Raw genomic sequence first — 26,322 nt, forward strand, 5'->3', positions numbered from 1 at the left:
CAGTAGGAGTTCCCAGGACATCTCAAGTCCTCAGGATACCTACTTTGTGATATATCAACCCTTTGTAGTTTCACATAGCTTTAGTAAGCAATATATATCCACAAATAAATACAGGGATGAGAAAAACATCAACATATCAGGGAACAAAGAGGATAGATACTCATATTGTATATGTTTATATAATGATAAATGTCAATACTAGATTAGCGCTCTCTCTTAGGTACCCTGAACCAAAGACTATAGAGACATTTCTTATGACTTAATGATCTTATCTCTTACAGGCTGTGGTAAACGAGTTGTTCCATTAATAGTCAACAGAATAATGTCTGGAGACGTCGCAGCCAAGGCTGCCTGGCCGTGGCAAGCTTCCCTTCAGCGTAATAACGTACATCAGTGTGGGGCCACCCTGGTCAGTAATACGTGGCTCATCACAGCAGCGCACTGCTTTACAAAGTAAGTTATTGACTCTACGTTGGCCTCCACTACTGTTAAAAACTGAGTTTTATTATGTTCTGAGTAAAAACCAATACCCCCAAATATTACTGACGTAAATGAAAAAGTTTTCTTTCTGGTTCTTTTCTAATATAATGTTACAGTTGTATACTTCTTTGCAACATTACTGGGGGTAGTAGTAATTATCTTAACACTCATTGGTCACGGCCTCACAGGTCTTGGGAAGGGGTGTTGGAGTATAGTTTACACAGATGTTACATTAGTTGCGGGTGTGTAACATGGTGATTCAGCTTCTCTCTGCACTACGCTGTGCTCACCAAACGTGTAACTGCCATCCATCACCATATGACATTTTTATGGCATCACTGACTCTATTTCCCATGCTCTGCCTTTTATTCCTCGGGGTTATTCATTCTACATTTTTCTCACCCCTCAACCTTCCCCTCCTCCAGCAACCATCAGTTTGTTCTCTGACTTTATAGGTCTGATTCTACCTGTTTATTCCTTTTTTTTTTTTCAGGTTCCACACATGAGTGAAATAATATGGCATTTGTCTTTCTCGGTCTGAATTATTTATTATTAGCATAATACCTTCTAGGTTCATCCATGCTGTTGCAAATGGCATGATCTCTTCCTTTCGTATGGCTATGTAATATTCCTGTGTGTGTGTGTGTGTGTGTGTGTGTGTGTGTATACACCTCACATCTTCCTTATCTATTTGTTTATCAGTGGATACTTAAGTAACTTCCATATTTGGGCCATTGTAAATAATGCTGCATTAAAACATAAGGGTGCATATAACATTTTTTGGCTTTTTTCTTTTTTTAGTTTTTATTTAAATTCCAGTTAACATACAATGTAATATTAGTTTCAACTGTACGATTTAGTGCTTCCGCACTTACATACAACACCCAGGGCTCATCATAACAACTGTACCCCTTAATCCCCACCACCTACTTAACCCATCCTTCCACTCACCACTCACCACCCCTCTGGTCACCATCAGTTTATCCTCTATAGTTAAGAGTTGTGTTTCTTTGTTTGCCTCTCCTTTGTTCCCTTATGCTCTTTGGTTTGTTTCCTAAATTCCACATACAAGTGAAACCATATACTATTTGTCCTTCTCTGACTTACTTCACTTAGCATAATGCTCTAGCTCCATCTATGTCATTGCAAATGGTTAAGATTTCACTCTTTTTTACGGCTAAGTAATATCCCATTGCATGTATATATACCATATCTTACTTATCCATTCATAATGGACATCTGGTCTGTTTCCATAATTTGGCTATTGTAAATAATGCTGCTATAAACATGCATCCCTTCGAATTAGTATTTTTGTATTCCTTGGGTAAATACCTAGTTGTGTGGTTGTTAGATAATAGGGTGGTTCTACTTTCAAGTTTTTGAGGAGTCTTCGTACTGTTTTCCAGAGCGGCTGCACCAGTTTGCATTCCCACCATCAGTGTAAGGGGGTTCCCTTTTCTCCATATCCTCACCAACACCTGTTGTTTCTTACATTATTGACTTTAGGTATTCTGACAAGTGTGCGGTGATGTCTCATTATAGCTTTGATTTAGAGTGCACGTATCTTTTTGAATTAGTGTATTTTGTTTTCTTTGAATAAATACCCAGTAGTGGTATTACTGTGTCATATGGTAATTCTATTTTAATTTGTGAGGATCCTCTATATTGTTTTTCACAATAACTGTACCAATTTACATTCTCACCAACAGTGCTCAAGAGTTCCTTTTTCTCCACATCCTGGCCAACACATTTTTCTTATCTTTCTAATTTCAGTCATTCTGATAAGTTTAAGGTGATGTCTTATTTGGGGTTTTTTATTCTTTTTTTAAATTTCATTTTATTTTATTTCTTTTCAGTGTTCCAGAATTCATTGTTTATGCACTACACTCAGTGCTTCATGTAATACATGCCCTCCAGAATACCCACCACCAGCCTCACCTCCCCCCCACCTCTCCAAAACCCTCAGTTTGTTTCTGGGTCCACAGTCTCTCATGCTTTGTCTCCCTCTCAAGTTTCCTCCAACTCACTTTTCCTCTCCATCTCCCAATGTCCTCCATGTTATTCCTTATGCTCCACAAGTAAGTGAAACCATATGATAACTGATTCTCTCTGCTTGACTTATTTCACTCAGCATAATCTCTTCCAGTCTAATCTATGTTGATACAAAAGTTGGGTATTTATCCTTTCCGGTGGAGGCATAATACTGCAGTGTATATAAATGGACCATACACAAAGATAAACTCATTTGGTCTTGATTTGCATTTCTCTGATGACCAGTGATGTTGAGCACCTTTTCATATGTCTGTTGGCCATCTGTAGGTTTTCTTTGGGAAAATATCTATTTGGGCCCTCTATCCATTTTTCAGTTAGAGCATTTGTTTTTTAGGGTTTGGTTGTTGTTGTTGTTGTTGTTGTTTTGGTGTTGAGTTGTATAAATTCCTTTTATATTTTGAATATAAACCCATTATCAGATATATCATTTGCAAATATATTCTTTCACTCAGTAGGTTTCCTTCCTTTTTGTTTCGTTGATGATTTCTTTCACCGTGCAAAAGATCCCACTTAGCCAAAGCAATCTTAGGAAAAAATAGGGTGATAGGAATCACAATCCCAGTTTTCAAGGTAGACTACAAAGTTGTACTCAAGACAATATGACATTGGCACAAAAATAGACACGCAAGTCAATAGAGCAGAATAAAGTTCCCAGAAATAAACCCACCATTATATGGTCAATTAATCTGTGACAAAGGAGACAAGAATATACAAGGGGAAAACACAGTCTCTTCAACAAATGGTGTTGGGAAAACTGGACAGCTACATGCAAAAAAATGAAGCTGTACCACAATCTTATAACATACACAAAAGCAAACTCAAAGTGGATTAAAGACCTACATGTGAGACCTGAAACTATAAAATTCCTAGAAGAAAACAGGCAACAATCTCTTTGACATAAGCTGTGGAAACATTTTTCTAGACATGTTTCCTTGGGTAAGGGAAACAAAAGCAAAATTAAACTATACCAAAACTAAACTACCATTTTGGGACTACACCAAAATAAAAAGCTTTTGTGTGGTGAAGGAAGACATTAACAAAATAAAACAAAAGACAGCTTACCAAATGGGAAAAGTTATTTGCAAATAAAATTCTGACTTATGATACCATAGTAAATTCTGCCTGCCTGAGTCCAAATCTGTATAGAGACTTAGATTCTCAAAGTTTGAAAGACATCAGAGCTCAATAGGGCAATATGTTAGAATGCACAGAAATCCCTTATGCAGATACCTAGTTTGTCCTTGAATATCCCAAAGGAATGGAGGGCTTACTCTCTCCAAAGTTTGCCAGTTTTGTGGTAGATGGTTCTACTTGTCAAATATCTTCATAACACTGAACGCCAAATCTGCAACCTAATAACTTCCACCATTGATATTTGTTCTTTGATCTGGAGCAGCAAGGATCAAATTTCTTTCTTTTCACCATACAACCATGCAAAGAAAAATTTCCTTATTTTCTCTTTTTCAAGCCAAACAATATAAAATGAGTGAAAATCTCCAAACCGTATGTGAAAATAAATATCACTACTTTATTTCACAGCATCAGCTTCAGATGCCCTACAATCTTGGTTCTTCTCCTATAAATGTTCTTGATTTTGTCAGTGTCTCCCTTAAAATACACTTCTCAAAATAGATAATATGATCAATGTCATAGTGACAAAGTAAAATGGGAAGGCTTCTGAAATCATAAACAATATAAATTGAATGTGATCGTAATAGGTAGCTCGAAAACTAAACAATTCTCACTAAAGGATCATGATTAACAATTGTTATTAAAATGCTGAGGATGTTTTTATGGCCCACCAAAGACCTTAATCCTGCACCCTGTCCTAGACAGTGTATTTTCTAGGCTTGACAGATGATGTGGAAGTTATAATCAACAAAGTAGCTGATGACAGATGCTGGAAAGGATGACAAATGTTTGGGTAAGAAAAACAGAAATTTCAAAAAGACATTAATTATATTAGAGTAATAAGCAAGAACTATATGATTAATTTTAGTTGGTATAAATGTAAGACTCTAAATAGGTCCAAAAAAATCCAAGTGTATAAGTACCAAAATCATATTTGTGTTTTAACATGTGAAAATTGTTTAGAAATTTGAGTCAGAAAAAAACACGCTATGAGTCAGTTGTTCACAAAACTACATGGTGATTTAAATTGTATTAAGAGAACTACAGATTCCAAAATAAAGGAGACTCTTCGTTGGTCAAATCCTGACTAGGATAGTGAATTCTTTCCTGGAAAGCAGACTTAAAAGAAAACATAGTGAAATGAAATACTCTTAGAGTATAGAGTGTTGGATGATAAAGAAAGGTAATAGTATAACCATATAGCCTTGCCACGTAAACCCTATGCCTGAGACACTTTCCTGTGGAAGAGAATTAAGGTATCAAGGAAGAACTTGTCAACAGTTAGAGCTGCCCAGACATGCGAGGTATCCCAAGGTGGAGAAAGAGGTGGGAAAGGAGAGGCCCCCACCTGCAGGATTCAAGCAAAAAGAATTGCTACTGGAGAGAGTGTGCTTACAACAGCAACTATTAACCATTTATTAAGCTCCCATGTGCTACAAATTTTTAGTTAGATGCTTGAGATTGTTTTATATAATTCTTACACTTGCCTCATTAAGTAAACCCTGCTTGATAAGCCCTTTTACACTGAGGGAAATAAGGAAAGTTAAGTTGAGGTGCCTGGGTGGCTCAGTCAGTTAAGCATCAACTCTTGATTTGGGCTCAGGTCACGATCTCAGGGTTGTGAGATCAAGCCCCAGTAGTTGGGCTCCATGCCCAGCACTTAAGGTTCTCTCTCTCCTTCTCTCCCTGTGCCCCTCTCCCTGATCACACACATTTTCTCTCTCTCATTAAAATGAATAAATTAAAAAAAAAAAAAAAGTTAAGTAACTTGCCCAAAGTCACAATTGTTAGGGAATGGTGGAACCGAACCTAGGCATATATGTCTGCCTCATGAACAGTCCCATCTTTCAAGCACTGGATCAGTGAAAAGACCAAATGACTTTCTATGGCCTTCCCTACTCTGAGATTATTTCATACCATTGCAGTCTTATATGAAATTAACACTTTAAGAACTCTTATCACATGATTGATTTTCAAGCTAATAATCAACAAAATTCCCAGATCCTTTTTATAGGGATGGTTTCCAGATAGGAGTCCCACTTTGATTTCTTACATTTTAGATGGGGAACCAAATTACTGGTGTATACTTATCACCATTAAATTGTATCCTTTTTTTACTTGGGCCTGGATTAAGAATTTAGAAAGTTTATCTGTAATCTTCACTTAGTATCTCTCATGTCAGAGGTTTATTTCAGGCTCATTATCTACAAACATAACAAATACAAGCTGTATTAAATTGTATCAGGGCATCGTCTGAAAGTTCTAGAATGATCGTTTCCATTTGAATAAATAGTATTCAAGGTCTGTCCTTTGCATTCCCAAGTTCAAAATACTTGATTTATGTTAAGTTTATCTAGGCATAATTGAGAGGAAAATTTACATCCATAAAACTCACAAAAGACTGAATTATTTAAAAAAAAGTCATATTTATACAATATGAATAATTGTGTTCACAAAAAAAAATTTTTTTTTAAGAGAGAAAGAGAGCATGAGCAGAGAGGGGGCAGAGAGAGAATTTTAAGCAGGCTCCATGCTTAGGGCAGAGCCAAACATGGGGCTTGATCTCACAACCCCAAGATCATGACCTGAGCCCAAATCAAGAGTTCCACACTTAACTGACTGAGCTACCCATGTGCTCCCCACAATCCAATTTTTATTTAGTTTTTCTCATTAAAGTATTTTTGCACGTAAAAATTACATATAAAAACACAACTTAAATTTTAAATTGCCTTAGAGAAAAATATAATAATCCCCACACAATTACAGCTTTCAAATTGGATTTAAACCCCATGATATATGCTTATATGCTTCTTTCTATGACTAAAACTACCTATTAAGAAATAATATGGTCAAGAAACAAGTATCTCTATGGGCAATATCTCTCTCTGCTTATCTCTTTTGGGTAATGTTAGTTCAATTACTTAGTTAAGAACACCAATCTTGCTACTAATAAATAGATTGTGGTGAGAGACCATGTCTAATAAAGAGAAGAGCCAGAGAGACAAGAAGACATGATAGAAGGCAAATAATTTAACCCATCTAGAATTTATCTTCCTTAAGTATAAAACAAAGACTTTACTGGATGATCTTTTGTTACTACACGACCTTTCCAGTCTCCATCCATACCAGATCCACCAGTTGCTCAAGCCCCCAAGTTACAAGTCACCCACATTTGGTCATTTTTCACAAGGCTTCTGACAACTTTTTCCTTGTTAATTCTTGCCCTCCAACAATCTATTCTCCAGAAAGAACTTATGTAATTTTTTTTTAATGTACAAGAGACTACATTACTCATGGCTTAAAATCATCCAAGGAATTCCCATAGCGCTTGAATGAAATCTAAACTCTTTATTCATGACATGTAAGAAACACCAAAATCTGGTTCCTGCTACCTCGCCAGCTTCATTTCCCACCATTCTTCCCTTGTGTCTTGAACTATAGCCCAGTTGGTATCAGGCCTTAGCAGGCTGGTCTGGAAACTTGCCTCCCTGTCTTCTCATAGCTGACTCCTCATCAACCATGTCTCAATCTCAACATCATATTCTCTGGGTGCCTGGGGGCCTCAGTGGGTTAAACCTCTGCCTTCAGCTCAGGTCATGGTCTCGGGTTCTCTGCTCACCAGGGAGCCTGCTTCCCTCTCTCTCTCTCTCTCTGCCTGCCTCCTCGCCTATTTGTGATCTCTCTCTGTCAAATAAATAAATAAAATCTAAAAAACAAATAAATAAACATCATATTCTCAAAAGAGAATTATCTACCTACACACACTCCCATATTCTATTCAATTGCTCTATTTTTTATTCATAACTGTGATTACTGCTTGGATTTATTTATCTGCTAATTTGTTTTGCTTTTTTCCTTCACTGGAATCGAATACAGCCATCAGCAGGCACTTTTTCTATCTGGTTCATCACTTTCACCATATAAGGCTCATCACATAGAATTTCAATAAATATTTGTTGAAGAGATAAATGAATGGTAGTTTATATGCTTTACAGTTCTGAAATTCATAGTTCTTTTTTGGATCCCAGCTCTAAGATACTGTTTGTACACAGTTTATTTTTTCAAAATAGCAATAGACTGGATTTAAAGGTCAAAGGAAACTATCATTACAACATATATTTTTAAGATGGAGTTTTTTATTAGCCTTTATGTAATCATTATAGTGCAGTTTATATATTCTGTTCATTTCTAACATTTTCCAGTAATGCAAATCCACGTCAATGGACTGTTAGTTTTGGAACGACAATCAACCCTCCATTAATGAAAAGAAATGTCAGAAGAATTATTGTCCACGAAAGATACCACTTCCCAGCAAGAGAGTACGATATTGCTGCCGTGCAGTTCTCTCCCAGGGTCACCTTTACCGATGACATCCGCCGGGTTTGTCTGCCGGAAGCCTCTGCATCCTTCCAACCAAATTCCACGGTCTATATCACAGGATTTGGAGCACTCTTCTACGGTGGTCAGTATCTCAGAAAGGACCACAAGCACTATGTCCAGTTTAGGACAGTGTGATTGAACCTCCATCAATATTATCCTGCCACCCATTTCCACACAGCTTGGTTGGATTTGTTGAGTGCTCTTATTTTGTAAGTGACAGAAACTCAACTCTTACGAAAGTAAAGATAATAATAAAATGGCAAATTTGGCCCTTGTAATTTAGAAGTCAAGAGAGATGACACGAGTCTGGTTTCAGACATAGCTGGATTCAGGAGTATGATGTATGATGTCACTTGATTCTGAATGTCTGAATCTTCCTATTTCTGGCTTGTTCTCCCCGAGGCTGCCTTCATACGGAGAGATTCTAGCTCCACATAGTATCAAAGGTGGCCAGCAACACTGGGGTCTACATCATCCTCCCCTAGTATCTGCAGAGGGAAGAACATGTCGTCTTGGCCAGAATCGACGTTAAGTCCTGAAAAGGTCTCTTGTGGCCCTGTTTGTGTTCAGTGGTACTTGGATTGACTGGCAAACTCAAACCCTCACTCCTGTGCCTATACCGAGAAAGGCAGGTGTGGGATAAGCAGGCTGTGAGAATCACAAGGCCTAAGGGAGAGGCAGTTTGGAAAGGATGGGCCTCAAGGAAGACATAAATGAAGCAAATATCTCCTCAGCAAAACTAGAGTCTATTTCTACGCGCTGTTTTCGATGCGGTGCCAAGTACTTACCAGGCATGTTGTCATCCTCATGCCCACCCTCACGCCAAGAACCCCTCCCTCCATGGCCCGCTTTTGTGAGCCTCCCTCAGCCCTTTTCATCTCCTTCTCCTCTTGGTTTGCTCCACTACTCATTTTACCTTCCTCGGTCCCCTTACAGGTTTTCCCGTTGCTCAGCTGCAATGGCCAGTTGCAGCAAAATCTGCTTCACAACTACAGAAGTTAATTTAAAAGGGATCAGGGATAAGAATACTGTGTAGGGGAAGGCAGGGAAAAATGAAACAAGATGAAACCAGAGAGGGAGACAAACCATAAGAGACTCTTAATCTCACAAAACAAACTGAGGTTGCAGGGTGGGAGGTGGGGGAGGGAAGGGGTGGCTGGTGATGGACACTGGGGAGGGTTGTGCTATGGGGAGTGCTGTGAAGTGTGTAAGACTGATGAGTCACAGACCTGTACCCCTGAAACAAACAATACAGTATATGTTAATTCAAAAAAAGAATACTGTGTAGAGATAGTCTCTGATAACAAAGATTCCATGATCTTCTCCAAAATGATTTAATTTGATATTAAACTTAAACTTAAACTTCCAATAAATAAAAATGATTTTGTTTTATACATACACTTTATATGTATGTATCTAGATACATACATATAATGACATCAAGAGAGTTTGCTCTCTGGGAAATGTTTTTATTCCTAGTATAGGTATTTATAAAATGTGATAAGGATAATAATTATCATTTAAATGTGCCAGAATTTAAAAGGAAATCTGTTCTCTAGAAACTGTTTACATCAACCTCATTCTGTATTGACAATTTTAAGTATGAAATAGATTAGATTAGAAAAAAGTTCACTCGCTTCATTCTAGCTAAGGATGTTGATTGTGAACACTAAAATGACTTTGTTTTTCCTGAAGGGAAATCCCAAAATAATCTTCGAGAAGCCAAACTGAAAATCATAAGTGATGACGTGTGCAAGCAACCGCATGTATATGGCCGTGATATAAAATTTGGAATGTTTTGTGCTGGATATCTAGAAGGAAAGTATGATGCTTGCAGGGTAGGTAGAGAGAGATTATTTTAATATCATTAATTCAAAACACTTCTATCCCTTTCAAGAAATATTCTGTGTTATTTATGTTAGTATCAATATGGACATCTTGTCAGTTCAATAATTGTTAAATGCAGATTTCACAACACAAATATTTTCAGGTGTTTTATTAAGCAAAATGTTATAAACAGAGTTTCTTTGATGCTATCCAACAAACCAACGAAATTAAATTTTCTTAATACTAGAAGTCCAAAGGTTCATAAAGAAGAGTCCCTTTTCTTAAAGGGCTCATCTAGAAAGGAAATAATCATGAGCGACAAACTATGGTGAGATCTTTTAAATGGTATAAGAGATAACAAATACTTTTAGCATGAAGGGAACATGAATGAAGCATGAATTTTTTTTGCAGCAAGTAACAGAGAGATCATAAGGAAAGATATAGACCTGAAGGATAAACGGCCCTTACCCAGTTATAGAATAAGAGAAGAGTTTTATCTTTCTATATATAGAAAGAGCACAGCAAAAATTATGAGGGTGTGAAATTATAATTCATATTTGAGGGGACCCCAAGTAATCAGCATAAGGAGGCTGACGGGCCATACCGCTGAAGGAGAAGGTGGATCAGGTCATGTTGGGATCGCCTGGTGCCCTTTCCAGTGCCTTCCTCTGCTGTCCATGCAGCCTGTATGCTTTCTGACAAGGTAGAAAGTGTATTTCTTCCGGAAAGCACTTGCTTTATAACATGAAATTCTTGAAAACTCCAAGGAGGTGACTCTACATGGTGAAATACCAAAATTGTTTTGATATTAGTGGCAGAAAACTCTGCCCAGAATCCCACAAATTACACACGTAAACCTCTGTCAGAAAAGGAGCAGGGAGTTTTATGGCCGATGGGCTGAGCTAGAGCAGAAGCTGGTACATGTCCAGCCTCCGTTGCTGAGAATGTGGAGGGAGGCAGCTAGAATTCAGAGAATACACAGAGAGTTCCAAACCATGATGCACAAGGAGAAGGTGGTGACAGGAGCCCATTTGTAGACAGCACATGAGAATCTAGGCGAATAGTGGTATCAGTGACCTCAGGAAAGAGATGGTCATAAAGAGATTTCACTGAAACGGGAAACAGAGGTAAGATGCCTGCTCCAGGCCTATGCAAGTCAGTGGTAAGACAAAGTTTTAGCCAAAGAAAACTTGGGGAAAATATTGAGAAGGTGATCCAGGGACAGGGTCCAAGACAGGAATACAGTGATTATAACTGAGATTCGTGGTGAGGGGTTTAGTCTGTCCAATAAAACTGAGGTCCAAGCACCCTGCTTGGAGTCTGAAAAACCAACACCAGCTAGATAGACTTTCTGTGTTGTGTACTTGAAATTTGCCAGTAGACCTTAGTCATTCTTAAAACACACACACACACACACACACACACACACACAGTAACTATGTGAAGTGATAAATGTGTTAATTAACTGATTGTGGTAATCATTTCACAAAGTATATGTCTGTTAAATATCATGTTGTACACTTTAAATATTCACAATTTTATTTGTCAATTATATGTCTATAAAGCTAAAGAAATTAAAATGTGGAAATTGAAATTTAAGGCTTTTATAACTTTTGAAATCCATGTTTCAATTAATTATTCTTTAATTGGTAATCAATACCTATGCTATCGAACAATAATATATGTGGTTCATAAGAATATTTTAAGTAACAAGCTTTATATTTAGCTAATATTCTTTCTTTTATTTTCAGGGTGATTCTGGGGGACCTCTAGTCATAAAGGATCTTAAAGATACCTGGTATCTCATTGGAATTGTGAGCTGGGGAGACAACTGTGGTCAAAAGAACAAACCTGGAGTCTACACAAAAGTGGTTTATTACCGAAACTGGATCACTTCGAAAACGGGCCTCTAATTCACTCTAAAAGTTAGATATTGAGTGCTGTGAGCAAGGTATATATGTATGAGAATTTACATATTCAGTGAATGTAGTACAATGAAGTGAGATTAAATGACATTATTTATTATAGAATCACTTCAATTAAGCAATGACTCATGGCCAATTTATAAGGAATTTAAATCCTTATAAATTTGCAAAGTAGTGGATCAGTTTAGCCTGGAAGGGAGAATATAGCAGAAACACTCAGTTCTTTACATCATGTAAGCTGGAGTATAAAAGAGGTGTAATGCAAATTTTTTAAAATAATCCATGATTTTTAGAATGTCAAAAAGGTCCCTGTAAGTGAGAAAGTTTTTAATCTCTTAAAGAGTTCAAGAAAACCTTATATAATTTCTTATCATTTCTCCTGAGCTCACAAATACATTTTTAAATTTTTTTCTTGTTATTCCAAGTTTTCCAAAGAGATTTTTCACCATTCACCATAATATATTTTCTACTTATAAACTCTATGGAAGGATCTTTGAAAAAAAAAAAGGTTACATCTAGGAAACAAAGTATGGTGAAACCTCCCTAATGTCTTAGTGATTTTTTTAAAATACAGACACATAGAGAAAGAGAAATACTGATTTATATATCCAGAGAAATTCTGATTAATAAATAAGTATACATAATAGCTAGCTAATCAGAAATGTATTTTTGGTACAAAAACTGGGGGAAAGTAATGGTAACTTCATGAGTCATGAATGGCACAAAAATTTGACATTTCATAGATCCGTTTACATGTTTGAACCACCAGGAGGTAGTTCTATACATTATTGTAAGGTTAAAGGCCTTGAAAAAAATTGAGAATTTACTAATATGTTGAATAATCAATGAGCTTCATCCTTCTACATAAAAAGAAACTTTCATACCTTTGAACGCTGCAGCCAATGATCTCTTAAGGCTTGGGGCAGTAGCCTGACTATTGCAACCTTGAAACACTAGTTTAAAAATTTTTTGATAAATATAAATTTTAGGACCTACCCCATAGAACACATGAACAAAGTGATCTGAAAAAAACAAATGTATCCCCAAAGCGTCTCATGACATTAGGAGGGTCAGGCTTGTGGAAACAGTTACTCTGTGACAACGTCAGCTAAAAATCAGGTTTATGAGCAGGGTGTCTTTTATTCGTATAGGCCTAATAGAAGCCAAACCACTGAAAAATTTAGTTACTTCATAACAATGTTTTCTCATGGGCTATCGATAAGGCATGAAAATATTACTGCAATAATCTAAAAGACACTAACAAATTATACACACACAAACACACACATCCATAACCTAGACTCACAAAGTTTTAAAGCTTAGGAAAGTCAGCAAATCATGCAGGCCAACACACCTATGGTTCAGATAGCTGAAGCCATAAATGACTTGGTGAACCTATATGTAGTTTGTATCCCCAGCAGGCCTGGAACAACCCTGGTACCAATTTCACATGCCCTTTCTCTTACAAAATTCCTTTCTGATCACCTATATTTATTAAATAATCAGCTCTATAAGAATTTCAGTGACTTCTATTGAATCTATTTTAAATTAGAAAACTCTTAGGTTAAGAATTTTGAATGATATGATTTACTTGGGCAGCTGGCTGCCTGTTCTTTAAACTCACTTCAAGATAAAGTTGTTTCTTCATATATAAAAATATACATAGCCTTTTAAATTAGTTGATATTATGATGGTAACATATAATTCTGCTTTTAATGTCAAGATTCAAAAAATGATCCTAGAGTTACAAACTTTATATTGCTAAACTGTTACATGCACTATTTCATTCTGGTTCACATATAAGCAAGTACTGATACATCATTTTAAATCTAATAATAAAGTTGATGAATGGAGCATTCTACAAATAATATCACTGAGTCTGTGTTAGACCAAATCTTAGCATGAATCTTACAACTGCTGTTAGGAATTGCATTTCTTTTAATTAACTATTTTAGGTCATTTTGGTTATTGTGATAACCAAAAGTATCTCCACACATTGATAAATGTCCTCTGTTGAGAACTATTGTTCTGCTAGCATCTGATCGTGTTTAGAAAGGCAAGAGATGAGAAATGCAAGCCACCGGGGTGGCTCAGTTGGTTAACTACTCTTAGTCGAGATTCTCTCTCTCTGCTTTCCCCCATTCTCTCTCTCTCTCCCTCTCTCTAAAATAAATGAATAAATAAAATATCAAAAAAAAAAAAAAGGCAAGCAAGAGATACCTCAAAATTATGACGCTGATTATTCAAAACTTATGGTCTCCTGATCAAACTGACGTTTTTAAAATAAGTAGCAGAATAAGACAGTGGTTATTTCAAATACAGACTGATCCCCGTATACACAGTGTGCTTGAAGGATTTCTCTCATACCCTTGCCTAAAGTAGGTAGAGTATATTCGTGTATTGCCATTAACCATTACCATGAAGGTAAGCTTTTATAAATACACCCTCTAGTAAAGTTTCTCTATCTGGTCCCCAATCCACAATAGAAAATGTATTTCACAAGCTCCACAAAAACATAACGAAGTGCATATATATTAAAATATTAAAAAGTGAAACAGAAGTTTCATAAAATAATACTTACCCTACTGAGTGCAGTAAAATCCAATATTTTCTATTCTATTCTATTTCAGTTTTTTATAATGCTTGCCCCACCAAATAAATTAATTTCAAAACCTAGTGGGCCATGACTTGCAGTGCCTATAGAACATTCTAGAATAATAACCCACAATTATGAACACCATATTGTTATTATCGCACCTATTCCTACTGCTCTCTCCACATTCAGCCTCTCCCCACTCTATCCATTTAGCAAATTGCAGCTCAGTTATGATGCTATTCAATAACATTGCTCCCACTCACTTAAATCTTCACTGGTTTCCCCTTAGCCTGACAAATAGTCTAAATCCATGTCACCATAGCTTTTAGTCCCTGCACAATCTGCCAACAATCAACAGACTTCTTGTTTTGCTGGTGCTTAGTGCACAAAAATTTCTTTGTTCCTCCTCTAAAGTATTTTTCATACTTTGCATTATAGTTTTAAAGTACATATATTATCTGAACTATTCTTTTTTGCAGTAAAAGGTTTTATTTTATTTTCTTTATAATTTTTTTTACTTTTTATTAACATATAATGTATTATTAGCCCCAGGGGTACAGGTCTGTGAATTGCCAGGTTTACACACTTTACAGCACTCACCGTAACACATACCCTCCCCAATGTCCATAACCCCACCCCCCTCCCCCTACACCCCTCCCCCAGGCAACCCTCAGTGTGTTTTGTGGGATTAAGAGTCTTTTATGGTTTGTCTCCCTCCCAATCCCATCTTGTTTCATTTATTCTTTTCCTACCCCCAAACCCTCCATGTTGCCTCTGAACTATTCTTTTAAGTTCCATCAGGCTAAACACTGCTGTACTCATTTTTTTATTGCCCACAATATTATAATATTCTGTATATATTGGGTTTAGTGAGAGAATAAACTCACAGAGGCAAATTATGATTCTTATGAAGGTAAAATGCCTCAGTTCTCAATTATTAACTGCTTCTCCCACGTCACTTTCCTTTCCAGCTTGTGCTGGTCCTCTTTTTCATATTCCTGACTGTTCCTAAAGACCTCCTCCTCCCCCCTCCACCAGAAGTAATCAAAATACAGTAAGGAATGCATGATAGTGGCCTTTCAGGAGGCCCTCTACCTCAAAAACTCTTCCCCATATCCCTTAAATGAGCGCATCCCAAACCCATAGGGATACTTGGAAATTAAGGTTAAAAATCTCCCTTTCCATGTCATCAGTTTCATTTGGTCCGCTGGGACTGTCCTTTCCTCCTGTTTTCTCATGGACCTCGTGGAGTTGAATACTTCCAAATGGCCATGTTAGATGACAATATTCTTCTGATGGAGGCCTTATTCTGTTGCATTTGCCTAATAGGAGACAATGGAGATAAAACTAAAACTCGTATGCCATACTTTTTAAAAGGTCACAGAAATAAAGGAATTTGAATTTCAAAAAAGGTATTTGGCTTATTGATTGTAGTTATCTATATAAGACTGTTCTTTTCATTTCCATTCGTAATCAAGATTTAACTGATTAATGTTTTAAAACTGTGGTAACTAACATAACAATAATACATACACACATACACACATACATACATACATACACTTTTTTTCTGTTTTCCAAGTTCAGGAGACTCCATTCACACCAGAATCACTAAATTAAATACAGGGCAAAAACCAAAAATGCAACAGTAAAATCCAAAAATAGGCTAATGGAAGTGATCTGCGCCTCATGGGCAAATGAAGGACAAGAAACTCAGGGATGGTGTAAAGACTCTTTGGAATGTAAGTACATGCCATGCTAGGAAAACCCAAACCGGAAGAAAAATGTCACATTTTAGATACGTAACTGAAAAATCATTTTTCCACAACTGTGGTATTTTGACCTAAAGTTAGAGTTGTGGAGGTCCTATTTTAGAGAGAAGCTATATCAAAAGCCATCTTAGAGACTTTTGTTAAGATTTTATTTATTTATTTGACAGAGAGAGATCACAAGCAGGCAGAGAGAGAGGAAGGGAAGCAGGCTCCCCGCCGAGCGGAGAGCTCAATGTGGGGCTCGATGTGGGGCTTGATTCGGGGCTCGATCCCCTGGGATCATGACCTGAGCCGAAGGCAGAGGCTTTAACCCACTGAGCCACTCAGGTGCCCCAAAAGCCATTTTACAGATTTTTAATCTGAATATGAAAGCCATTGTGGAGGGGAATCTAGATACAAATCTGCTTAGGTGGAAACAAGGTAAATCTGAAAGAGTAAGTGCAAAGGAACATCTGGAAATTCAGAACCTAATTCTTGGAATAACTAATGGAAAAATGAGGCAGATTTTAATAGGGTAACATTACTGTTACTTACAAAAATAATGGTAGATGATTAAAGATACTATCTTAGGTTTATTCGTTGGAAGACCCACACTGCTTGCTACATTTCTAAGGTGAGAGGTGGGTTATTATCATAACATCTTTAGCCTGTTGGGTTTTCTGACTCAGGTTAATATTATTGGGATATGTAGATATAAGCTAGAGTGGGGTCTTAATTAATTGGCAAAGGGGGGAGCTGAGGAAGAAAGGAGGGATGAGGATGAATTGGGAAACTGAAGCAGAAAGTTAGGAGATTAATATAATAGTTATCATCACCTCGAAGGGGCCCAGCAGAACTCCTGGTACTGGCCATAAGGAGAGTCAGAGTATATTCTACACAATAGCCTTCCCTAAGTTTGAAAATTCAGCATCCCGAAGGATGCCACACAGTTGACATATCACTGGCACCTGACCTTGATATCCCAAAGGTTATGCTGGTGGCACTTCTGTAGGGCCTGTATATTTTTCACGTGCTACAAAACTGCTACAGGAATGCAAAATGGTACAGCCACTTTGGAAGGATGTTTGGGAATTTCTTAAAAAACTAAACATATTTTTACCAGCATTTGTGCTCCTTAGTATTTCCTCAAATGAACTGAAAACTTATGTCAACACGGAAACATGCACAGAGTTGCCTGGGTGATGCAGTCAGTTAAGCACCTGACTCTTGGTTTTGGCTCAGGTCTTGACCTCAGGATCATGAGATCCAGCCCCTCATCAGCCTCCGGGCTCAGTGGGAAGTATGAGATTCTCTCCCATTCCCTCTGTCCTTCCCCTCAACTCTCTCTCTCTCAAATAAATAAATCAATCTTTAAAAAAAAATCCTCATGATGTTTATGGCAGCTTTATTCATCATTGCCAAAATTTGTCAGCAACCAAGATGTCCTTCAGTAGATGAATGGATAAAGAAGCTGTGGTACATCCATACAGTGGAATATTACTCAGTGATAGAAAGAAATGAGCTACCAAGTCATGAAAAGACATGGAGGAACCTTGAACACCCGCTACTAAGTGAAAGAAGCGAATTTGAGAAGGTTAAATACTGTGTGGTTCCAAGTATATGATATTTTGTAAAAGGCAAAACTATGGAAACAGTAAAATGATCAGTGGTTGCCAAGGATTAAGGGGAGTGAAGGATGGACAGGTAGAGGATAAAGGATTTTTAGGGTAGTAGAACTATTCTGTATGATACTATAACGTTTGTCAAAACCCCCCCCAAAAAAAAAAAAACTGTAGATGGTCCACACCAAGAGTGAATCCAAATGTAAACTTCAGGCTTTGGGTGATAATGATGTATCACTGTAGGTCCACTGATTGTAACAGATGTCAACTACTCTGGTTCAGGTATTAACAGTGGGAGAGGCTATGTGTGTCAGGGGAGTGGCTGTGTGGGAGCTCTTTGGACTTTCTGCTCAATTTTGGCTATAAGCCTAAAATTTCTCTGAATGTGAAAAATATTTTTTAAAAAAGCCACTAGAGCCTTAGAGACCCTTGGAGATGTAGTGGAATGAAATGGAGGCATACTGAGTCCTAACTTGCAATGGATTAGTATAAAGGAATCCTTCTGGAGCTGAATTGTGTTGTTGGCAGAAAATATAAAACATTTTTTCTAATTATCAAGTTGAACTTCTTTTTATCAATAGAACTGAGCAGAGAACAAAAACTAAAAGTATTTTACTTAAATGAATACTGAATATCACGTAGCTTAAAATTCCATGGAAACTGATGGTAATAGTGGGGAGTGAGGCCCAGCGCAGGGACTGAGAACCTCCTGAGGGTATTGGAGGCCTCCAGGATAGTGTTACATTAATGTTGGAGAGGAAAACCGAAGATAAAATGCAGGCTTCAGGGGCGAGAAATAGAAACCAACAACAGTTCTTCAGTTTTCACTAATCTGTCCTTAGCCTTAAAACAGGTGCTATTGGCTTAGATACAGCAGATGATGTTGTGTGGTATGCTGTCAATGAAAATTCCTGTGTAATCTGTTGAATGTTTTGCATGGGCTATAATGACCACCTAACGTTACATCATGGTATAGAAAAAGCACTAGGCTGAGCAGCCCCCTGACTATTATGTGGTCACTGACATCAGAGAATGGACTACATCTGCACCCTGGATCTCCCAGAGCCATCTTAGAAGGTTCTGGCACTCAGTTATGCACTATCATCCACTATCATCCGTAGACACTGTGCTGTCCTTTGAAAGATCATCTGTGTTAGCTGGAACATGACAGAAGACTTCAAAATCCTCTGTCTACTTCAGCAAAAGCAATGCATTCAAAGAAACGGCAGCAATGACCATGGGTAGTAGAGGCCATGGAAGTCTAGACACATGGCTCCATGACATTGGTTCCCCTCAAAGGAATATTATGCTTAATGTTGAAGAAATAACATTTTTTCAAGATATTTGATCCTTGTGGGAATGTTTTCCTGAAGAACTGGATGTGGATGGAGACCCCTGAGAAAAGATAATTACAGTTTCAGTGATAAAAGCCTGGGTTTGTTTACCGGAGGAGATTGGAAGAATCCCTGTTATTAGCTATAGACACTACACAGTTACCTCTGGGATTCCAGACAAACCTCCCTCCCATGTAAAAGTTTGTTTCACTTTGTTTAAGTGAAGGCATTGAAGTATGAAATGCATCACTGGGGAACCTTAAATGTTTGTGACTAACCTTGAAAATTCCCACATACAAAACTATTGCGTTGATTATCTTGCGGGGATCATGTCTAGATAGAGACAACATTCACAGTTCCTCTCAGTGCTGTTGAAACTATACTAAAGGTGATAACAGTCTGGCTCCATCGCGTACACATGGTGGGGGTCTAGCACAAGCCTCTGGCTGAGCCTCCAACTCTCAAAGCTACTCCTGCTATTCCAGCAGTCTGGATGTGCATTGATGAGCCTCTTCTAAGTTATGAGTCCTGCCCACAGCTAAGCAGAGTTCTCTCTCTTCTCTCCCCCTGCACTCGAGGCAACGCATACTACCCCTGGTGCAAAAGCACGAGCATTACTCCTGGCTTTTTATGAAAACCACTCTAAAGGGGCACCTGGGTGCCTCAATTGGTTAAGTGTTTGCCTTTGGCTCAGGCCATGATTTCAGGACCCGGGGATCAAGCCTCTAGTCATGCTCTTTGCTCAATGGGAAGCCTGCTTCTCCCTCTCCCTCTGCTCTTCCCCCTGCTTGTGCTCTCTCCCTCAGTCGCTCTCAATCTCAAATAAAAAAATAAAATCTTTAAAGAAGAAGAAAAGGAAGAAGGAGGAGAGGGGGGATAGGAGAAGAAGGAGAAAACCACTCTGAAAACAACCTTGCCCTCACATTGCCTTTCACAGGGCCCTTTTTAAAAACTTAACATGCTCTGATTACACCACACCTATGTCTCCTATTTGGCCCAAAGTCCTTATTTCCTTCTCATTAGATATCTGAAAAGATTAGACCAACAAATTGGAGCACAGAACAAAAAATACACAGACACAAGGACACAGACACACAGACTGGATGCCAAGGTGAGCTGGATAGCTTCTCCCTGTTCCATGACTATGGACTATTCCTAATCCCAGACAACTATCAGAGAATTATAAATATTAATCATAATATTGAATGTTTAAAAACCTTGGAAAACAAACCAGGATGAAGCAGTGGAATCAGTGGAAATGTACCAGTATTACTGAAAACAAAAACAAAAACAAAAAAGAATTCAAGTATGTGCTTTTCCAACAGTTAAGTGAGAATTGTTATCTTAGCATCAGAAGGATGTTATGTTGCATGTTCATGGTTCCAGATGGCCTCAAGCCCTGTTAAGTACCTCTCTACACTCATGTATCTCACAGTTCGGTGGAAGAGTGAGACACCAATACAAAACCTGGCCACTGATTCTCATTGGAATCAATGGACAATTGAATAGGGGTTCAAGGACTCTTTTAAGGTATTTGTAAAAGATTACACTACGAAATCACACATTTGCTGAATGGTGGATCGTGTACATAGAAGTAAACAATATAACATTCAATTAAATGTATTTGAATCCCAGTCCCACAACCTACCAGCTGAGCGATAATGGGTCTGTTACTTGAACTTCATGATGATTACTTTTTTATGTCATCTTCATTGGGCCATGGTACTTAGTTTAGATATATAGTCGAAAATTATTTTGGATGTTTCTATGAGGTTTTTTTGGATGGTGTTAACATTTTTTCCAGGTTTAAGATATAACTGACAAAATTGTATACAAAGTATAGAACATGATAATTCAATAATACACATATATTGTGAAATGATTAGCACATTAAGTTAATTAATACATTCATCACCTCACAGTTATTTTTTTTTTTGTAGTGAGGATACTTAAGACTTTTTTTTAAGAAAATTTCAAGTACACAATACAGTATTTTTTAAATTTTATTTTATTTTTTTTCAGTACAATGTTATTAACTATAGTCACCACCACATACATTAGGTCGTCAGGGGCTTAATGGGCAGAGGTTGATTAAAGGGTACAAACTTTCAGTTATAAGATGAATAGGTTCCAGGATCTAAGTTACAGCAAGGGGACAATAGTTAATAATACTATACTACATACGTGAAAATTGCCTTAAGAGTAGAGCTTTAAGGTTCTCTTACAACAGCAACAACAATAAAATGGCAATTGAGGTGAAGGACATTTTACAATATATGTGTGTAACACATCATCACATTACACATGTTAAACTTACACAATATTGTGTCAATTATATCTCAATTAAGCTTGAGGAAAACCAGTAGATTACCTTGAATCTACCCCTAAATACCAATAAAAGTAAATGGGAAAATTAACCTATTCAAAATAACAAGAACAAATCCAACCAAACAAAATCAAGAAATTTACTTGTTTGACAATCCCCAGGCCAAAGGCAGAAAATATCCAAGTTCAATGAAAACTCCAAATTCAAATTTAGTCTATATGACTAAAGACCTTATAGGACGTGTTAGGTATATTACAAGTAAAACTAAAAAACAGAGCTTTCAAATCCCAACCCCAGAGTGAAGATCATGAGGGCAAACACTGTAAATTACAAGTGTTTGATTTGTAACTTATAAAGACGACTTTATGCAGATTTTCCTAGAAGACAGACCCGGAGGTTTATTTATTTGAATACAATTATTAATTCCTCAGAACTAGATTGGTATACTTTTTAATGTTCTATCAAGATTTCAATTAACCAAGATAAGATCAGCATTATAAAATTCTCTGAAAAGCCTTCGGCAAGTCTTATACAGTCAAGGGAACAGTTAAGACAGCATAGAAAAGAAATGTTTTCTGAGCAATCCAGATGGTTTTAGGGAAAAAATGTTTATATGTTTTTCATTTCTTCCACAGTTGTTTCTTGTCCAAGTCTCCTAGTTCTTGAATCAATTTCAATAATTGATTTTAAATTTCAATCATTTTTTTCAGAAATCTATTTTCTGAATACTAAATATTTTTATTATAGTTTCACAATTATCATTTCTTATATCTTCTACATCTGTTGTTATTATTATTCTCAACTTTTTAATTGTTGTATGTTTGTGTACTTTTTTATCAATACAAATTACCCTCTTTCTGACTACTGGATTTTCCTTTTTAAAAATTTGTATTTATTTATTTATTTTTCAGAGAAAGAGAGAGAAAGGGCACAAACAGGGGGAGCATCAGGCAGAGGGAGAAGCAGACTCCTTGCCAAGCAAGGAGACCGATGTGGGACATGATCCCACGATACTGGGATCATGACCTGAGCTGAAGGCAGAGCCACTAGATTTGCCTTTTAAAACCATTAGAACTGCACTTTTTACTATATCTATTGAAACCTTTCATCTATATTGGCATAATTTTTATATTTGTTACAACTTCCGTCTCCTTTATTTCTGCCAAGTTTTTCTTATGTTGTCTGGCTAATGTCTTAATTATCTATATTTTATTCCCCAAATAGCATGCCCAGAATAATAAAGACCCTTACTCGATATTTCTACGTACTTCCCTCCCTTGCGGGAAGCTTTTGTATTCATAATGGTCTAGTAAATGTTTTAAACGTATATAAATTATTTTCTTTAACACATCTAAAAACAAAAATAAAAGAAAAGCATTTATGCCAATACTTAATGTAATGTCATCTTCCATAACACTTCCTGTCTTCCCTCCTCTCCACTGAAATTCCCCCTTTGCCAGCGGACTGCTTTATACTCTCTCAGGATGTCATGGTGGTTCCCAACAGGATTCAGAAACATACTCACCATGGGAATCCATACCCATAACTTAATATGTTCTAAGATCCTTAAATTACAACACTGCACAGCTATAGTTACATTTTTTGAAAGTAACTACTTTAAAAATATTACCATATATCCAAGCCAATATATGATGAGGCATTGTCTCTGACTTTAAGATTACAATTAAATTCCTTCCATTTTTCATCATCTTTGCTCTCTTTTATACTAATGATATTAGAAAAAAATCTTCTAAATAGTACTTTCTTAACATTGAACAAGAACTATATCCAAACGCTTGTGAGATTTTTATACTGTCTTTGATACAATTTTAATGTCAATTTTTACATACCAATGCATGGTCTTAGACTCAAGAATCCTTCTAACATGAAAAAATATATACAAAAGATATGACAGTGGAAAAATAAGTCTACCCACATCACACCTCAAATTACACTTAGTCATAACCTGAAGAGAACATATTTCATAGCAAAAAAAAAACGTTAACTTCTCTGGGTTTTTTTCCCTACATGTCAAAAAAGTGAGAGTAAATAGCAGGTGGTACTTTCAGACATTCTCACTTCACTTCTGAATGCACAGGACAATAATATAGTACTTTTAGTGACTTGAACAATCATAATGAAATCAGTTATTAAAGAAGTATCTCCAGGGAAAACAAACACTGTACTCTGGATTATAAGGAATTTACCCAGTTAGAATGTTCACAACAGCCCAACCAGTGTTATAGTCTAAGGCCCTCTGAGTAGGCAAAACAAACTCATATCCAGAAAAGATGTCTAGTCCTATAAGGAATAAATGGCTGGTGCTTTCAGGATGAAAGGGGTCCAGTGCAGTAGATATGCTATCAGGTAGCCAGTTGGTCTCCTTAAGGAACAGTGCCATTCTGTGGATTCAGTGTGACTTTGTCAATGATAGGTTGGACATTCTAAGGAGGCATTAGTTAGAGTAGTGCCGGTAAGTGGGAACACAAGCTTTTGGACCCATATGGAACCTCCATCTCTCCCACTGTGGCCATCTCATTTATGTACCCATCATGCCAACATTTCATGATACTGTGCTGGGGTGACCAACCGTGCCAGTTTACCTAAGATTGAGTTTCCAGAATGTTAGTTTTTGAGTTTTAGAGTCTGGACAGTTCCAGGCAAAATGGAACAAGTTTATCCCCTACTGGTACACCAGCATGTTCCTGATGATTGTGGTGTATGTTGTATTATCTGGGCTCTCCCATGAAACCTAACTTTCTGAGGAGGCTTTCCATAATATATCCATTCCACCAGGCCTACTTCTCTGAGCCTTCTGATCATTTGGCTTCTACTGTCTCTCACCAAAATTCTGGAATTTCAACCTTGTTTAACATGGGCCATTGTTTTTTCCAGACTTCTAGGAGCCACTCCAGCAGCAAACTGACACCATTCCCTAAGTACCTCGGCAGATGTTATATCCTATATACTGAAAGTCTGCCCATGTCAATCAACCTGTCCTTACCCAGCCTTATGTTCCAGATCTCTTGATCAAGCACCCTACAAATCCAGTCAAACAGAAAGTGCTCCCACAGCCCTTGACATCTGCTGCTAATTTTTGCAGCTCCTTTGTAACATAGATTTTTTTTTCTTCTCTCTTCAGGCCTGACACATTCCCAGATGGTTATGTTGTGACTTACTGTGACTGGCAGCCAGGAGGTGAAATGCACACAGCTCCTGAAGAGGACAGCTATCACCTTTCAGGGAAGAGGCTCTCTGCAGAATACTAACTCTCAAAGGACACAGAAGACCTACTTGTGCAGATTCAGAAGGCTCAAAAGAAGTCTGGAGAGTCAAAATCTTCAGGGATATCTAGTCAGCTATCTGCATTCCACAGATCAGGTCCCAGGCCTTCCCAAGTAGGGCTCTGACTTTGGAATAACAGACTTGTCTCTGTTGAGGGTTCGACAATCATGGGAGTTGAGCCACTCTTTCCAATCTTGTACTTGGTATTCAGGTTTCCCGCTCACCTACTACATGAGATGAGGGCTTCTTAATAATTGACCAAAGAGAACCTCTGGATCTCATACTAGGTTTTCAATTATGTTCATTTCCCTCAACTTTTCATTATCATTTCTACTGCATTATGGGGCATACATCCAACCTCACAGGAACCATGCAGTTCTACTCTTCTTAGGTCTACCACCCCCTCCTCCATATCTTTCAAATACACGAATCAGCACACTGCCCTGTACATTCACTTCTACTATCATGCTGGCCTAGCTCACTAGTGGTCAGAGTTTTAGTATCACACCACCACCTGTACCAGAAGCTGTTGACAAGCCACCTACTGCTAAATCCTCATTACCAGCTGGGAGGTGAGTGATCCAGTCCCCAACTTTCATCTTGATGTCTTTTCTTTGGAACTCTCTCAGTACTGCCTATTACAAGTTTGATTTTCTGGATAATAAACAATGAGACAAATAAAAGTACAAAGGTTTATTGAGAAATAACACCTGTTAAAGGAAAAGAGAGGAAGTGGGGTTGGGCAGAAGAGTTATCAGACAGCAATGCCTGTCTGACAAAATCTCCACCTATCAACTGGGAACTCTGAAGTAACCATTACCGTTAGAGAAATCCATATTATGTGACAATAGCTATATTCTTATATTACCACTTCACTCAGTTTATTGGCTTCTAAGAGAAGAAAATGCCCTTGGCTTTAAAACTGAGGCTTTAAGACTGCTACTTGACAAAAGTAGCAGCTAGACACTGTCACATTGTATTAAGTATATCTTCTTATTGTGATGTTTTAATATCTGGGACTTTGCTAACCCCAGAGGGACTGCTGCTCCCAGGGCTGGCTACTACCCAGAAACAGCAAATAACTACACCCATAAGTGAATCCTCCATAAGCCAACCAGCCAAGCCAGAGCTCATATCCCAAAACCTCCTTTTTTGAGCTCTTGCACTCTGAGCCATTACTCCCATGCCATAGAAGAATATGCCCAGAGTTACAGTTCATGTATCCCGGGCTATATAACAAACAACTCAGGGACAGCTCCTATACCACAGAACCCACTGAAATTATTCAAACTACTCATGCCTGCCCTGCCTCACTTGCTTCTTCCTACAGAAACCCAATAAAAGCTCTTGTACACAGCTCCTCCTTTTTCTCTCTGCCTCCTCTCTAACTCTGGTGCTTCCCCATGAGGCCCCACCTGGAATGGTATTCTCCTTTCTCTCGGGAACAGTAAATAAAAATCTCTTCAGTGGCCATCATCTTCTGATCTGCTGGCCTTACCATACCTAAACCAACATAAAATCTATATTTTAAAACACAGGTAACTGGGTCCCTGGGTGGCTCAGTGGGTTAAGCCACTGCCTTCGGCTCAGGTCATGATCTCAGGGTCCTGGGA

General features: G+C 37.6%; 1 protein-coding gene across 4 annotated transcripts in view; it reads left to right on the plus strand.

The window, feature by feature from the left end:
• TMPRSS11A (transmembrane serine protease 11A) overlaps positions 1–24,922 on the plus strand; it is a 68,750-nt gene extending 43,828 nt beyond the window's left edge. For 2 of the 4 annotated variants that reach the window (XM_082726372.1, XM_082726375.1), the window contains 4 exons: positions 282–453; positions 7,866–8,125; positions 9,739–9,881; positions 11,622–13,660. In XM_082726372.1, coding sequence (XP_082582498.1) covers positions 282–453; positions 7,866–8,125; positions 9,739–9,881; positions 11,622–11,783 — 737 coding nt within the window. In that variant the 3' untranslated portion in view covers positions 11,784–13,660. Of the gene's footprint in view, positions 1–281; positions 454–7,865; positions 8,126–9,738; positions 9,882–11,621; positions 13,661–22,335; positions 22,421–24,566 lie in introns of those variants that run through there. The other 2 variants (XM_082726373.1, XM_082726374.1) reach the window with 2 other exon arrangements.
• The last annotated feature ends 1,400 nt before the right edge of the window (positions 24,923–26,322 follow it).

This window comes from Mustela nivalis (genome assembly GCF_964662115.1).
Source record: "Mustela nivalis genome assembly, chromosome: 4".
Taxonomy (NCBI): Eukaryota; Metazoa; Chordata; class Mammalia; order Carnivora; family Mustelidae; genus Mustela; species Mustela nivalis.